General features: G+C 44.5%; 2 protein-coding genes across 2 annotated transcripts in view; one reads left to right on the plus strand and one right to left on the minus strand.

The window, feature by feature from the left end:
• The window catches only part of ARHGAP27 (Rho GTPase activating protein 27), a gene marked incomplete at its 5' end in the record, with an annotated part of 40,139 nt that extends 38,871 nt beyond the window's left edge, over positions 1–1,268 (plus strand). The window contains one exon of the mRNA XM_083378389.1: positions 398–1,268. Within this exon, the coding sequence (XP_083234515.1) occupies positions 398–575 (178 nt within the window). The 3' untranslated portion in view covers positions 576–1,268. The remainder of the gene's footprint in view (positions 1–397) is intronic.
• LOC310649710 (uncharacterized protein) overlaps positions 1–17,837 on the minus strand; it is a 629,251-nt gene that overhangs the window by 524,207 nt on the left and 87,207 nt on the right. The gene's annotated exons all lie outside the window — the stretch shown is intronic.

Below are 17,837 nucleotides of genomic sequence, written 5' to 3' on the forward strand. Positions count from 1 at the left end.
AATGTATTGCTTCAGCCACAGTTTCCTCCAACTAGACCCTTATGACAGTTTTCTTTGCCTTTTGGTTTTCCTTTCATTAAGTTCCCACTAGGAAGCAGATCCCACCTGGTTCCCTGTCTGCCTGCCTGAATGACTGTAGAAATTTAGTTGATGACACTTTCAGTGCTGTGTTACTTGAAAGAAATAATATTCAATGAAACTTAAGCAGCCCAATGGGCACAAAAGGGCAAGTGGGTAACAATCATCTTTATAGAAGAGTACTAGTACTTCATAAAAGTACTGTAAGTCATAAAATTAAATCCAGCTAAAAGAAATTGGAACTTAAGTCCACTTATTTCTGGTGGCATAGCAGAATTGTTCTTATAGCTTTAAGGTGTTCTTCCTTTTTTCCCCCCAGGGTTATAGAGTTCCAGGAGAAGAACCGCATGTCTCTGCAGAGTATTGCAATTGTTTTTGGGCCAACTTTATTGAGGCCACAAGACGAAGAAGGAAATATAGCGATGTACATGTTTTTCCAAAATCAGATTATGGAGCAGATCCTTAGTCAGACCAGTTACATATTCCCAGAAAGCTAGACATAGAGCTGTAGTATGGAAAGGCTTCAGTGTGAGAACAACTCCTGTTGCTATAAGAAAAGAGGTGTCACTGGCTAGAGCCAAAGATAGGGACAATGAAGTTGGGCAAGAAACATTTGGCAAGCAATCAAATCTTCTCTGCTGGATTCAAAACGTTTGTTTTTGTAGCTTGGAAACATGGGTGAGGAAACCCTGTTGGACCAGTAATGGGCTAATTGCCTGGTACAGTATTCTGCATCCGTGATTTTCAACACTCTTGTTGACTACACGATTTAGTGTGTGTAAAGTTTGGGGAAAGAGGGAGGCTTTGTGAGTGAATCTAAAGATTTATTTTTCAACCAAAGTAATTATTTTTCAAGCAATACCTCTAAATGTGAAGGAGTTGTGGGAAATAGTATACTGATTAATATAATTTGAATTTTGAGGAGTCTTTTCTTTAATGAAATATTGTTGAAAATGTGAGATGGGCTTGAAGAGAGTCAGACTTTCATTTGGTTAACATTGGTTACTTTGACCACTTTATTGATTGCAAGACATAAAATGTCACAGTACTAATGCATGATCACAGTATTGGCATTGTAATACAGAATTCAAATTTGTTGTATTAATTTCTATATATCAGTTGCTTGTTCCAATATATGTGTAAATTATCTGAGGTAAGATAACTTGCACTCTGAGATGAATAAAGAGGAATTCAACTTATCTGTGTATCTGATCCTTGGGTAAAACAAGTTCAATATAATCACATATACTGTATGTTTACAAGGAAGGAGGGCATCCCATGAATTGTAGAACCCAACAGTTACATCACCAACAATGGTTGGCAAAATGCCCAAAAGTTGTAGCCCTTCAGAAGATTGAGAGGTCAGGTTGCAGCACCTGACCCCTGAAACACTACATGCTCCCTGGTTGGAAGCTGCTCAGAGAGCTTGGTATACCTACAGCTGTTTCCTAGTGCCTCTCCAGCAGGGATGCAATGAGAATTATAGCTGGATCTTTTTTTTCTCTACACCTCCAAGCTTGCCCATTTTCAGACATTCTTTTGTACCTCCAATCAGTTTTCAGAGAGTTATTCTGCTAAAAGGCAAAAACCGTAATAGTTCAAGGGTATATAGGCCACTTTGACTGATGGCACCAACACATGCTGATGTGAAGATTCGTTCTTTCAGAATTATTTGGAGGGGTTAGCATTTTTTCCTCATTAAACTAGGGCAGTATCTACTTAGCTTTAGCCTAAAGCCAGCCCGGGACAGAAAGAATTCCAACTTCTTCCTTTATATGATTTCTTTCAACATTCCATTGGGCTGAAAAGAAAATTAAGGTAGCAAATGCATACAGAAAGGTATTCTGCTGACAAATGGATGCCAAACAAACATTTTGAAAAAGCCATAAACTATTTTGGAGAGAATTTTTCCCTCTCTTGTTTTATTATAACAGTACTTCTTGATGGAGAGAGGCTTTTTAGTGGTAATGAAGCTGGGAGATCTAGTATGTTGTCCAGGTCTTCAGTATCTTTAGCATTAATTTTTACCTCTAGCTACAATTACCCAGCATTCTTTTACAGAAATTGGAAAATTTCAAAAAGCATGAGACAGCTGTCTATACTCATTATTCTTTCCTAGAAGGCTCTACTTTAGCCCAGGATTGATGGTACAATTAATTCTGTGGCAAGGATGTGTGCTTTTTTAAAGTAGTAATTTGTGATATAATGCAAGCAACTATGCCTCTGATAAACATCAAGTATAATTGGATTCTTTCCCTAATATAGTTTGATCCTAAGTACTTCTTAGGAAGCTAAATTTGAGACCCAGATGCCTTAATTAGATAATAAAAATTAGTGAATATAGTATTTCTTTTATCTCCTATACAAAACTTGTTTTTAAAATGGTTATTACAGCTAGAAGTTTTTGTTTTATTATGACTTCTCCTAAAGTAAACAGCTATCCAGTAAACAATACTGGAAATACAATAATATACAATAATAAAGCATGCTTAGCAGTCCGAGCATTGGTGGCAGCCACCACAACCTGGACATCTAGGCAAGAGATGTCCCTTGTAAGTAGTCTCTTGCTGCTTGCTGCTGTGGAGCTGCTGGTAGGGTTCTCTGTGCAACTTGTTGACTTTGGCATCTTCTTCTGAGTCCTCGGTGAGTTCTGCGTCCTTGTGGTGCACGGCTTCTTCACGTTGCATCGTTTCGGCGGGCCGGTTCATTCGGACGGCTCCACCGGCAGCTCCGTCTGCCATGACTTCTCGCAGCCTTCTGACCTTGGGCATTCTGCTGGTCTTCACGGCTGGATCTCAGCGTCTTCGAATCCTGCCTCTCCGTTGCCCAGGGACTGGTCCTTTGAGCGTGTGGTCACTAGCGTGGCTTAGCTAGCCAACCGTAGGGGGAGGGAATTTGTTCCCGCCAGGCGAACGCTGCCTCTCCCCTAGTGACTTTCAGCTTCGACGGAGAAGCAGGATCCCACCTTCATCGCCAGTGTTGTGTACTGGGTTTGTTGCACAGGAATGAAGACAAGGCAAGTGAGTTCAGCAAATATCATGGTTTATTGCTTGCAGGATATGAACTAGAGAACAGGCCTGCAGATGCAGCAATTTATACCCTGGCTCCTAGGCAGCGGCCAATAGGTTTGAAGCAACCTATTGCTGCTTAGGGGCAACAAATGGCAGCACTGGAGACGGGTTGTCTGAGATGCTGGGAGCCAGCTAGCTCCCTGCTCCAGCAGCCTACCAGCCATTACCACTTGGTGTTAACAAGCAAGCCCAATACATTACATATCCTTTCTTGTGGACTGCTAGTGGCAAGGTTCTCCATCTTGGGGGTGGGGCACAAAAGAAGAGAAATTAGTCTTGAGCAGGCAGAATGGAGCACAATCCAATTTCATTCTAGCCTCTGCTCTTCATTTTGCTATTGCAAAACTGCAATGAGCAGTTTTATAACAAAGTTTGGGAGCCCTCTGAGATATAAAGTTTGCTAAATAAAAATTGTTTATATCTCTTTTCCAGCCCTATCATCAGTGAAATTATTATTTGCAAGGGAGTCACACAAATTCATTTACCATTTTAGGGGGGCTGTGATATAGAAAAGTTTGTGAAATGCTGCTTTACAATATTTATTAGACACACCACAGTACATTTCTTGGGTATACTGCAGTTATTTTCTTCTGCAAGGAAGTTTGAACACATCTCAGCTGAAAGCACCCACCCTAAATCCTCCATGCATAGCCAGCCCACTTTCAAAGCTCGCCTCTGTCCATCTGGCATCTGTTCAGTTTTATCTTGCTCAGGAATGTAGGCAGGACTTAACAAGAAGGCTGAAAGAGTTGTACTAGCAGACAAGAGGCCTGTCTTACCTTCGAAGGAACTTGCTTGGAAGGGCTCTTGGCAAGTGAAGCGGTGTGGCCTCCTCCAGTACAATATTCCCAGGTAAAGGGAAGAACTATTTTAGTGTACACCCCCATTGCCTCTAGGTGAAGCCTTTTCTTTGTGGGGGGTTGATTCTCCAGCTACATTTGGGTGCATTTCCGTTTACTTTTGTTAAAAGATCTGAAAAGAGGCAAGAGGGTTTTTTTAGTCCCTCTTTTGTTTTAGGAGTAAAAACTGATCAGAGTTCACCGACTAATCCTCTTTTAAAAAGCAGATGTTTTGCTTCAGAGAAGGCCGCTGTTATGAGGGAGCTGTTGCTAAGGCAAAATTCATAAGCTTCCTCACTGCCATATTTCATGTCTCTTTTTTTAATGTTATGGATTTTACAAAGGGCCTGTGTTGACAGTGGGCTTAGTAATATCCAGTAAGTTTCTCTGATGATAGTGAAGTTGTGGTGCTTGCATAAAAAGTGGAGTACAACAGAAACTGTTGGAAAAACACTGAAAATAAATTAAGACTTTCTACTGTTCTTTTTTAAGTGTTTTTAAGAATTGTAAGATACCCAAAATGTCTGGAAGCAGCATATACATATTCATGCTATGGTAGATTGCACAATCCACCAGATGCTTACACTGACTGGCATTTTTCCCACCTATTGAGTCCTTCCCAAAGACCTGGGATAGGTAGGTACTGTTTAATAATAATAAATGTATCATCACAGATGTAAGCTGATCCAAACAACTTGCCTTTTGCAACTGACTGATGGTGATTGTGTCAATACTGATGATGTTCAAGTGGTGCTTCAGATGCTTTGGAATTGCATTCTATGCGCTTCTTAATTTTGGTATCACATTTGCATTTTTTGCCACAGTTCTATTTCTATTTGCAGTTATTCTATTTCTATTACAATATACTGTAACTTTGTATTTTGTAATTTTCTCCAGCTTTTTATTTACTTACTTACTTACTTATTTTGTTTTTAAACTTTATATGTCCACTCACAGTGATTCAGAGATGCTTAAAGCAACTAAAAACCTACCCCAGACAGGGGTAGCAGATGCAGTCACACTAGCTACTTGATTGGCTGTTTCAGCTTGAGATCCCCAAGCCAGCTGAAAGTCCATGATTTCAAGGCATTCAAGAAAAGTAAGAAGGTGGAGTGATATTCCATTAACAGGGAGCCATAACTTTTTCTTGGTCTCACAATTTTCTTTCTATTCCACTGTTTCCCAGTATTGCAAGGACTATTATTATGTGTGCATAATCTATTGTTATATTCTACATCTAACTGTTGATTGAAGTCTAAGATTGATAGAAATTTAATAATTCAGACCTTAACCAAGAACCTAAGAATTATTGAGGTAATATCTAAGAATATAGGCAGTTCCAGGCAGGGTGACTCTTGTAAAATTAGGGTATTCAGTACTGAAATACTGATAAATTCCATATTATCAAATATCAAGATAGTCCTTTAGGTATCACTCTGAGGGTTCCAATCACAACTGGATTTTTTTCCCATAAGCATCCAACTTCAATATACAAGCCCTGGTATTTATTTTATACAATTGCTTCTCCTCAATCCTAGTATCATCAGGAATAGAAACATCAATGAAGCAGAGTTTTTTCCCCCAATAATTATTACATCAGGCATGTTTATTATTATTATTATTATTATTATTATTATTATTATTATTATTATTATTATTATTATTTTATTTATATACCACCCTTCTCCCAAAGGACTCAGGGCGGTGAACAGGGCAAACATATAAAAATACAAAAATACAAAAGTTAAAAAAGAATTAAATAAGGTGCCTATCTGTTTGGATCTTAAAATCCATAAGATCTTAACCACTCATTTTCCAAAACCTTCTCAACTTTTTGGTCCTATTGCAATAGGTTCCTCAGCTTTTCAAATGTGGATCAAATAAAGATTAAGATGCCTTCAAAGTTAATCCAAGTTATACAAGAGGGCAGGGGAACTATATTTTTATATTATACCACAAACTCAGGAAAGTATGGCTAAATCACATTTCCAGTGAGAAACTATCCCATTATAAGAACAAATCGATTATGATAATGAGATCTGCTTTGGTGTTTAACAGTGCAAGATTTATATAAGCAGTAAAATTTAAGGTCCCTGGATATCACACGCCTCTATTTTACATGGTAACTGCAAACTGTGCTAACCCCCTGCTCCAGAGTGAATGTACAAACAATCCTTTTTTTCCCCATGAAAAACTAATTGAGCCAGTGTCTAGTATCTGCCAGGCCAAAAGTGTTTCCAAGGAAGTTATCTTTGTCTTCCATGAGTTCTTCCACTATTTGCTGTGGGTTGGGATAAGGGGACAAAGGCCACGCATGAGTAATGTTATTTGCTCAGTTGCTTTCTTCACGTTAAAGTTCCGGTAATGGCGGCAGATCCTATATTTCTACAGAGTACAGGTGAGAATTTTTTATTTTTTAAAACCTGTAGTTTCCAAAGTTAAATTAGCTAGGCTTCTTATAGCAAAACCTCACGTCCCAACTTCTGCACTGTATGCACAGTATAACTAAGCAAAACACAACCATCTGTCACCGGATTGCTTTAGCAAATGAAGGTCTTTCAGTTAAGGGTTATTACTTGAATTTAAGTACAGTACTTAATAAAATGCAGCCAGATTTTAACTGATAATTTGCATACTTGCCAATTTTTTTAATTCCCAAAGAATTGAGGTACCAGTTTCACTTGTTAACACTATTACCTGACCTTTAAAAAAATAAGTCTGGAAGGAAAGCAGTTTTCATTCAAATGTTTCCCTTTCAGATACAGAAACGTTTTTTTAGTTATACATGATTTCTAGTTATTAAAGATATTACCATATATACATTTAACAACACTGGTAATAATAACTAATTAGGCTAAAATTACTTCCTTTGCTCTTGAGCTTTCAGTGGCAACTTGCTTTTTACAGTTGATTATTGTTATGTAATCAATAATAAGATAAGGCTATTTTAACTATAGTTAAGTTTCCAAACTTTAATGGTCTGGTATAGACATAATGCTGAATGATGAATTATGATATACAAACAAATTGACTGGCTTTACACATTATGCTTTACCATAGTTGCTTTCAAGGGCTGGGAAAAATCAGAAGATTCAGGCAGTTCAAATGAGTATAGAGATTTATTGCAAGCTTAAGCTCTCTATAAGAATCTGAGCTACTAACAGTCAGGAGATGAGCTGAGGAGAAGTTGACCTTGACATTTAGTAGCTGAAAAGTGCTTTCCAAAATTTAGATTGGAATTACATGCCTCTGTCTGACACAAGTGTTGAGACCATGCCATGGTAGCAAAATATGTGATCTAGCAAAAGTTGGGCTGTGTCTTTATTCTTATGAGTAAGGCCTGGTGCCGTTGGATAGCTCCCAACCTCTCAATGGTTAGTAGTGATTGATAAATCTGGAAATTGGAAGATTGTAAGATTGTTGTTGGTTATGGGATCTATTGAATAACAGAATATTCTGGTTTGTGAGAGAAAGCATTTGGCATTAAGTTCTTGGAACCTGCGATGCATTTGATGTAGAACTCAAAACATGAGAAGAATTGACTCCATCTGACTTGTCTGGGTGAAAGTGGCTTGGTTTTTTGCAGAGTATGTAGATTCCTGTGGTCACCTCTACAGGAAAATGTGTACCTTCTAGGAAGTGTTTCCAGTGTTGGAATGCTGATTTAACAGCAAGGAATTCTTTGTTAAACATGTCATAATTGTGTTGTGGGTCAGACAGAGCTCTGGAAAAGAATGTGCATTGCAAGAGGCATGGCTGTCTTTGCCTCTCCCACTTATAAAAGAACAACTCCAATGGCAACATCTGAGACATCGATCTGGACAATAAATTTCTTTGATATGCCTGGATGCTGGAGGAAGGGTTCACTAGAAAAGATCTGCTTTAACTTTTTGAAGGCTGATTAGTGTATAGAGATCCAAGTGAATTTAATTCCCGTCTTAGTCAGCTCTGTAGGTGGTTTGGCTTTATGAGCAAAGCCTGGTATAAATTTACTGTAGAAGTTAGCAAAGCCCAGGAAGCACTGGATATCTTTGGCTATGCAGTCAGTTGCCAGTCTAGCACAGCTTGGACTTTCTGGAGGTCCATTTAGATGCCTCTAGTTGTTGTAAATCAAAGCACATTTTTCTGGCTTGGCAAAGAGGTGGTTATCTCTTAGTCTACATAGGACCGTGCACATGTGGTCCGTGTGCTGAGCCTCATTCTCCGAGTAAATTAAAATATCATCCAAATATAAGACCACACAATTATCTATTAAATCTTGAAAACTTTGGTTCATGAATCTAGAAAATATGGCCAGGGTGTTTGTTGCATAGACCAAAAGACAGCACTGTGTATTCAAATTTGTCATATCTGGTGTCAATGAAGGTTAAATATTCATGGTCTTCCTTTATTCAAATAAGGTTGTAAGCATTGTGGAGATCTAGTCTTGTAAAAATGCTTGCTTTCAGTAGTCTATCTAATATGTCTAGAATTAATGACAGTGGATATTGTCTCTTACTATGACTGCATTTAAAGCCTTGTAATCATGGACCACTCTCATTTGGGGGGGGGTTTATCACCATTATTAGGCCTACTGGGGTCTTGCTTCTTGGGTACAAAGCAGGTAGCAGCTGAGACTGGGAGGGTTGTATGAATCCCTTTTGCAAATTTAGAGTCTAAATATTGCTTTAAAGTTTCTAATTCTGGAATAGACATTCAGAATTATCTCTTGACAGGAATTTTGGGACCAGGGACCAGATTTATAGTGCAATCACAGTCTCTGTATGGAGAAAGGGCCAAGGCTTCCTCCTCCCCGAGCCATCGTCAAAGTCTGCAAATTTACTTGTCAGATTGGGAGTCTCTCTGTGAACCATTGGGGGAGGGCTGGTGGGGGGGAGGTTTGGAAGACCCATCACAGTGAGAAAAGCATTCAGGATTTTCAAAGGCAATAAATTATTTTTTCCATTTAATAGTTGGGTCATGGTGTTGTAACCAAGCAATTCCCAGCACTAGTGGAAGATCGATGAGAATTAACTCTTCAGAATGCTGATTTATTGTTAAGTTCAAAGGCACTATGGCATGAGAAATTGGGCCAGATTTTATTATTCAGCCATCAATAGTTATCACTGGCAATGGAGACTTCAGGGACATTGTAAGTATCTTTTCAGAACTGTTATTAGGCTTATGAAGTGAAAGATTGAACCAGACTGTATTAAAACAAGGATGGTGGTTTCCTGACCACCGGGAATTATCAGGGTGGAATCAAATTTTATTAACATACCTGAGCATGGAAGTAATTGAGCTCCATTCAGGGTTTGGGTGGACCCCTCTGTAAGCTCTTGGAGGGGGGGCATTTCTCATTTCCCTGGTCTTGGGGCTTGTTGTCCAGGTAATGAGTAGTGGAGACATTGCTGGGCTGTCTGTTGCCTCTCCTGGGAGGTTTAGTAGGGCAATTCTTGACTATGTAGCCAAGCTTTTCTCAGTAGAAATGCAGGGTGAGCTCTCTGTTTCTTTGCCGTTCTTCTGCTCCCAGAGTTTGTCTGACTGCTCCAATTTGAATCAGCTCTTCAGTGTCCAAATCCAAGGGGGCAGGGATGCTAGTTCTACAAGTTGAGATTTAGCTGTTATAGCAGCTAGGTAGAGATCTTGTAGATCCTGTGGATTTCCTTATGTCAGTTGTGTGATTATGGCCTTGTTGAGGCCCTTCTTGAACTGTGCTCTTCAGGCTGGCTCATTCCAATCCAGGTACATTGAAGGTAGGCTCTCATAGAATTGTTACCTTGGCAGAGTTGGAAGATGTGCTGTTTTGCAGTTTTTATCTGAATAGCATCTCCAAAATGCTTCCTAAATCTAATGAGGAAAATTGGGTAACTATCCAGGATGGGGTTGTTGGTCTCAATGAGTGGAAGCACCCATTGGGCAGTCGATTAAAAGCATGAGGGTAAAGGAGACTATTGATCTGCTGTCGGAAACTCCCCAGGTCAGGTGCTGATGAGCACATCTTACTGTGCTAGAAAGGTTCACATCTTATCAGACCACCAGTGAATCTCTGTGATAGGCAGCCAGGAGACTTGGAGATGTGAGCTTCAGGAACTGGCAGTTGTGCCTGGGTAATAGAGCAGGTGGTTGTGGTTGCCTTGTTGAGTCAGGATTTGCATTTGCTGCATCATCAGTTGAAAATTGGCTGAAAATTTCTGATTTCAGCACCAGGGGAAATCAGGAGATTTAGACAGTTCAATTGAGTATAAAAATTTATTGCAAGCTTAAGCAATAATCTGAGCTACTAATGGTCAAAGCAAATTGGTGGTGGATAAGAGTGAAAGGAATTCAAGGTGGGTTGGACTTAATTCTCTTGTGGGCATGCAGGGACTCATGACTGTTAACACATTTGACCACTGCATTGGGCTCAGCCTGATCATCTCCAACAGTTGCTTAGTACAATATGGCTAAAGGAGTGGTGTAAAGGAGAAGGCTTTGGTTATATTAGTCACGATGTCTGTAGCTGGTCCAATGAAAAAATGTACGAAAGAGATGGTCTGCATCCATCCAAGAAAGGGACTGAGTTACTTGGCAATACATTCACAGCTTTTCTGAAGGAATATTTAAACTAAACAATGGGGACAGTGAGTTAATTGATACAGAACATCACTGTCCCCGGCAATCTAAGAAAATAGGGGAACTTAGGCACCACACAAGTTATGTAGCAAGTAAACACAGGGTCAGTCATAAAGGACTCAAATGTCTCTACACCAATGCACAGAGTATGAACAGTAAGCAGGGTGAACTAGAAATTCAGGTAAATGAGGGCGGATATGATATTGTTGCCATTACAGAAACATGGTGGGACGAAACCCACAAATGGAACACACAGCTAGAGGGATTTAAATTATTTAAAAGAAATAGACTAAACAAAAGAGGAAGTGGAGTTGCTCTATATATAAAAATAACTTTATCTCTACAGAAATAGAGCACAACAATGATGAAAACTGTAAACCTGAATGTATTTGGGTCAATATAAAAGGGGGAAAAATGACATTGCCATAGGTTTATACTATAGGCCGCCCAACCAAACAGAGGAAATAGATGAACTTTTTGCTAGTCAGTTAACTAAGGTATGTAGGAAGCGCATCACAATAGTAATGGGGGACTTTAATTACCCTGATATCAACTGGGAGACAAATTCTGCACCAAGTGGAAAATCTAACAGATTCCTGACAAACCTAGCAGACAACTTTCTCTCCCAAAAAGTAGAGAAGGGAACTAGGGGATTAGCCATATTGGATTTAATTCTCACTAACAGAGATGAAATGATAGAAAGTGACAAAGCCACAGGAACCTTGGGGGGAAGTGATCATGCAATATTGGAATTCAACATTATGGAAGCACAAGCAATAGAATACAGCCAAACTAGAATCTTGGACTTTAAAAGGGCTAATTTCAATAAACTTAGAGAGACCTTGGGAAGAATTCCATGGATGAGAATCCTAAAGGGGAAAACAACTCAAGAAGCTTGGGAAATTTTGAAAAGTGAGATAATAAAGGCCCAGTCTAGTACAATACCAACAAAGAAGAAAAATAACAGCTTTCAAAAGAAACCAGCATGGCTGCATAAAGAACTCTCTGATAAACTGAAAGATAAAAAGGACAAGTATAAGAAGTGGAAAGAGGGGCACATAACTAAGGCAGAATATCAGCAAACAGCCCATGCCTGCAAAGATGAAGTGAGGAAAGCTAAGGCTCAAAATGAACTAAGGCTTGCGACCAAAGTCAAAAATAACAAAAAAAGCTTCTTTCAACATATAAGAAACAAGAAAAAAGTTAAGGAAATGATTGGTCCATTAGTGGGGGAAAGTGGCAACAAGGTGACAAGCAACAGGGAGAAAGCAGAACTATTTAACTCGTTTTTTGCATCTGTCTTTACACGAAGGGAAAAAACAGTCCAACCTACCAAAACCAGTGCCATAAAAAACAGAATAGAAATGCAAGTTAAGATAGGAAAGAAAATGGTACATGAGCACCTGTCCAGCCTAGACGAGTTCAAAACACCAGGACCAGATGGATTACACCCCAAAGTTCTCAAGGAACTGGCAGACGTGATCTCAGAACCACTGAACTATATTTTTCAAAGATCCTGGAGCACTGGGGAGCTACCAGAGGACTGGAAGAGAACTGATGTAGTTCCCATCTTCAAAAAAGGGGAAAAAAATAGATCCAGGAAACTACAGACCTATCAGCCTGACCTGGGAAGATTCTGGAAAAGATAATCAAACAACAAATCAGCGAACACCTTGATGCGAACAAAGTTATCACTAAAAGCCAACATGGGTTTGTCAAAAACAGATCATGCCAGACAAACCTTATTGCATTCTTTGACCAAGTGACAAAACTAGTGGACCAGAGGAATGCTGTAGATTTAATTTACTTGGATTTCAGTAAGGCATTTGATAAAGTAGATCACAACCTACTACTTGATAAGATAGAAAAATGTGGGTTAGATAGCATCACCACCAGATGGATTCGTAGCTGGCTGACAGGCCGTACTCAGCGTGTGGTCCTCAATAGAACTGCATCTACATGGAAGGAAGTATGTAGTGGGGTACCCCAGGGCTCTGTTCTGGGCCCAGTGCTCTTCAACATCTTCATCAACGATTTGGATGAGGGGATAGATGGGGAACTCATCAAATTTGCAGACGACACCAAGCTGGCAGGAATAGCCAATACTCCAGAAGATAGGCTTAAGATACAGGAAGATCTGGACAGACTCGAACACTGGGCACTATCTAACAAAATGAAATTCAATTGTGAAAAAAGTAAGGTTCTGCATTTAGGCAGGAAAAATCAAATGCACAGGTATAGTATAGGTGGTACCTTGCTCAATAGTAGTAACTGTGAGAGGGATCTCGGAGTCCTAGTGGACAATCACTTAAATATGAGCCAGCAGTGTGCTGCAGCTGCCAAAAAGCCAACACAGTGCTAGGCTGCATTAACAGAGGGATAGAATCAAGATCACGTGAAGTACTAATACCACTTTACAATGCCTTGGTAAGGCCACAACTGGAATACTGCATCCAGTTTTGGTCACCAAGATGTAAAAAAGATGTCGAGACTCTAGAAAGAGTACAGAGAAGAGCAACAAAGATGATTGGGGGACTGGAGGCTGAAACATATAGGGCACAGGTTGGCAACCCGCAGCTCCGGAGCCTGCGGCTCCCAGTCCTCCGGCATGTGCAGTTCCCCCCCAAAAAAGTGGGACTAAAAAAGTTCAACCAATCAATTCAAACTTCTCACGGGGAAAAAACTAGCAAAGTTAGAATTGATTGTTTGAACTTCTTTGGTTTGTGGGACTGCCCACAAACCTCCTTTCTTCTTTGGACTCCACATGGCGGCAGCGGAGGAGGAGGACTGCTGGAAAGGTGAGTGGGCCATTTTTCTGTATGTTGTGCCTTCCTCTTTCTGCTGCAAAAGAGTGGGGTGGGGAGGGACTTGGGTGAGTCGGCAGCAGCCCTATTCCCACCTGTTGCGCAGTCCTCGGGCTCCCCTGCTGCGAAAACGTTGCTGCCATCTCTCATTGAGAGAATGGGGCAGCGGAGGCTTGCAGAACGGCGGATCCAGCCTCTGCCGGCGGCGGAGGCTTCCAAAACAGCAGATTGAGCCTCTGCCGGTGGCGGAGGCTTGCAGAACGGCAGATCGAGCCTCTGCCAGCGGCGGAGGCTTCCAAAATGGCAGATCGAGCCACTGCTGGCGGTGGAGGCTTCCAAAACAGCGGATCAAGCCTCTGCCGGTGGCGGAGGCTTACAGAACGACAGATTGAGCCACTGCCGGCGGCGGAGGCTTCCAAAACGGTGGATCGAGCCTCTGCCGGTGGCGGAGGCTTCCAAAACAGCGGATCGAGCTTCTGCCAGTGGCGGAGGCTTGCAGAACGGCAGATCGAGCCACTGCTGGCGGCGGAGGCTTCCAAAACGGCGGATCGAGCTTCTGCCGGCGGCGGAGGCTTCCAAAACGGCGGATCGAGCCTCTGCCAGTGGTGGAGGCTTGCAGAACAGCAGATCGAGCCTCTGCCGGCGGCAGAGGCTTACAGAACGGCAGATCGAGCTACTGCCGGCGGTGGAGGCTTCCAAAACGGCGGATCGAGCCTCTGCCGGCGGCGGAGGCTTGCAGAACGGCAGATCGAGCCTCTGCCAGTGGCGGAGGCTTCCAAAACGGCGGATCCAGCCTCTGCCGGCGGCGGAGGCTTGCAAAACGGTGGATCGAGCCTCAGCCAGTGGCAGAGGCTTACAGAGAGGAGAGTGGCGGACTGCACCTCTGTCGAGGTAGCGGGAGCGCTTTGGAGAAGCCTCGCATGGCCAGCGGGAGGGGAAAACTCTGTGCCGCCCGTCACTCCCTCCTCCTCTCCCAGCAGCTTCGAGGGTTCCCAACCGGGGCCTGCTCAGAGCATGCGCACGGGCTTCCCCTCCACCACCCTTCAGCAAGATGCGCCCCAGCGAGCTTCTCCCGCGCCTGCTTTGCCTCTCTGCGAGTTGCCTCAGCCCGGCTGGCAGGCTCTTCCTCATTGGAGAGCCTGAGTTTTCCTACAAGCAGTCCAACTGCAAGCCCATCCCCGCCTTGCTGCTGCTGTGCCACGGGATCAAGGACCCCACTATGTGGCTGCCCAACCTGCTGGGCCACGAGACAGTGCAGGAGGTTTCGGAACAGGCGAGTGGCAGGCCCGCTGGTGCAGAAGTAGTGCCACCCGGACACGCTTGCAGAATGGCGGATTGAGCCTCTGCCAGCGGCAGAGGCTTGCAGAGCGCGGATCCAGCCTCTGCCACTGGCAGAGGCTCGATCCACCGTTCTGAAAGCCTCCGCTGCCGGCAGAGGCTCGATCCGCCGTTTTGCAAGCCGCCGGCAGAAGCTGGATATGCCGTTTTGCAAGCCTCCGCTACCGGCAGAGGCTCGATCCGTCATTTTGCAAGCCTCCGCCTCCGGCGGAGGCTCAATCCGCTGTTCTGCAAGCCTCCGCCGCCGGCAGAGGCTCGATCTGCCGTTTTGCAAGCCGCCGGCAGAGGCTGGATACGGCGTTTTGCAAGCCTCTGCCACCGGCAGAGGCTGGATCCACCGTTCTGCAAGTCTCCACCACCGACAGAGGCTCGATCTGCCGTTTTGCAAGCCTCCGCTTCCAGCAGAGGCTCGATCCATCGTTTTGCAAGCCTCCGCCGCCGACAGAGGCTCGATCCGCTGTTTTGCAAGCCGCCGGCAGGGGCTGGATCCGCCGTTCTGCAAGCCTCCGCCACCGGCAGAAGCTCGATCTGCCATGTTGCAAGCCTCCGCTTCCAGCAGAGGCTCGATCCGTCGTTTTGCACGCCTCCGCCGCCGACAGAGGCTCGATCCGCCATTCTGTAAGCCTCCGACGACGACAGAGGCTCGATCCGCCATTCTGCAAGCCTCCGCCGCCGGCAGAGGCTCGATCCGCCGTTTTGCAAGCCTCCGCTGCCGGCAGAGGCTCGATCCGCCATTTTGCAAGCCGCCGGCAGAGGCTGGATCCGCCGTTTTGCAAGCCGCCGGCAGAGGCTGGATCTACCGTTTTGCAAGCCTCCGCCGCCAGCAGACGCTGGATCCGCCGTTTTGCAAGCCGCCGGCAGAGGCTCGATCTGCCATTTTGCAAGCCTCCACCGCCAGCAGAGGCTCGATCTGCCATTTTGCAAGCCGCCGGCAGAGGCTGGATCCGCCATTCTGCAAGCCTCCGCCGCCGGCAGAGGCTCGATCTGCCGTTCTGCAAGCCGCCGGCAGAGGCTGGATCCGCCGTTCTGCAAGCCTCCGCCACCGGCAGAAGCTCGATCTGCCATTTTGCAAGCCTCCGCTGCCAGCAGAGGCTCGATCCGTCGTTTTGCAAGCCTCCGACGACGACAGAGGCTCGATCCGCCGTTTTGCAAGCCGCCGGCAGAGGCTGGATCTGCCATTCTGCAAGCCTCCGCCGCCGGCAGAGGCTCAATCTGCCATTTTGCAAGCCTCCGCCGCCAGCAGAGGCTCGATCTGCCATTTTGCAAGCCGCCAGCAGAGGCTGGATCCACCGTTCTGCAAGCCTCCGCCGCCGGCAGAGGCTTGATCCGCCGTTTTGCAAGCCGCCAGCAGGGGCTGGATCCGCCGTTCTGCAAGCCACCGCCGCCGGCAGAAGCTCGATCTGCCATTTTGCAAGCCTCCGCTGCCAGCAGAGGCTCGATCCGTCATTTTGCAAGCCTCCGCCAACGACAGAGGCTCGATCCGCCGTTCTGCAAGCCTCCGCCGCCGGCAGAGGCTCGATCCGCCGTTTTGCAAGCCTCCGCTGCCGGCAGAGGCTCGATCCGCCATTTTGCAAGCCGCCAGCAGAGGCTGGATCTGTCGTTCTGCAAGCCTCCGCCGCCGGCAGAGGCTCGATCCGCCGTTTTGCAAGCTGCCAGCAGGGGCTGGATCCGCCGTTCTGCAAGCCACCGCTGCTGGCAGAAGCTCGATCTGCCATTTTGCAAGCCTCCGCTGCCAGCAGAGGCTCGATCCGTCGTTTTGCAAGCCTCCGCCGACGACAGAGGCTCGATCCGCCGTTCTGCAAGCCTCCGCCGCCGTCAGAGGCTCGATCCGCCATTTTGCAAGCCGCCGGCAGAGGCTGGATCTGCCGTTCTGCAAGCCTCCGCCGCCGGCAGAAGCTCGATCTGCCGTTTTGCAAGCCTCCACTGCCAGCAGAGGCTCGATCCGTCGTTTTGCAAGCCTCCGCCGCCGACAGAGGCTCGATCCATCGTTCTGCAAGCCTCCGACGACGACAGAGGCTCGATCCGCCGTTCTGCAAGCCTCCGCCGCCGGTAGAGGCTCGATCTGCCATTTTGTAAGCCTCCGCTGCCGGCAGAGGCTCGATCCGCCATTTTGCAAGCCACCGGCAGAGGCTGGATCCGCCGTTTTGCAAGCCTCCGCCGCCCCATTCTCTCAATGGGAGGCTTGCTTCGGCTGCTTTTCTTTTGGCAGAGCCATCCATACTGGAGGTGGATGGGGGGCAGGGCTGGTGCACGTTTTGCCTTGTTTTGTGCCACATTTTGCGGCTCCCACTTTTTTGTGTCTGTGACGGAACCGGTTCTGAGTGGCTCTTTTCCTTTTTCCGGTTGCCGACCCCTGATATAGGGAATGTTTGCTGGAATTGGGTATGTGTAGTTTAATGAAGAGAAGGGTGAGGGGTGACATGATAGCAGTGTTCCAATATCTCAGGGGCTGCCACAAAGAAGAGGGAGCCAGGCTGTTCTCCAGAGCACCTGAGAGCAAGACAAGAAGCAATGGATGGATACTAGTCAAGGAGAGAAGCAACCTAGAACTAAGGAAAAATTTCCTGACAGTTAGAACAATTAATCAGTGGAACAACCTGCCTCCAGAAGTGGTGAATGCTCCAACACTGGAAGTTTTTAAGAAGAGACTGGACAACCATTTGTCTGAAATGGTATAGGGTTTCCTGCCTTAGCAGGGGGTTGGACTAGATGACCTCCAAGGTCCCTTCCAATTTCTTCTTCTTCTTCTTCTTCTTCTTCTTCTTCTTCTTATTATTATTATTATTATTATTATTATTATTATTATTATTATTATTATTATTATTATTAGCAAATCTATAATGGAAATATCAGTATTATTTAATTTTTAAAGTATTTCAGAACTTGGCAATCCTTTATTACCCATAAAACATGCAATAAAAGAAGATTCTTCAGCCTGCCCTTGAAGGACGAAGTTATTCCATACACCCTTGAAATACTGATCTAGTTCTCACCTGTCAGAAGTATTTAAATACATAAACTTCCCAGAACTGCCTAATTTGTGAAGTGGAAACCATGGCAACAGGTATAGTCTGCTTTGAAATTTGAAAGAACTAGAGGTAGTTTGGCAAAAT

Source organism: Vipera ursinii, assembly GCF_947247035.1.
Source record: "Vipera ursinii genome assembly, chromosome: Z".
NCBI lineage: Eukaryota > Metazoa > Chordata > Lepidosauria > Squamata > Viperidae > Vipera > Vipera ursinii.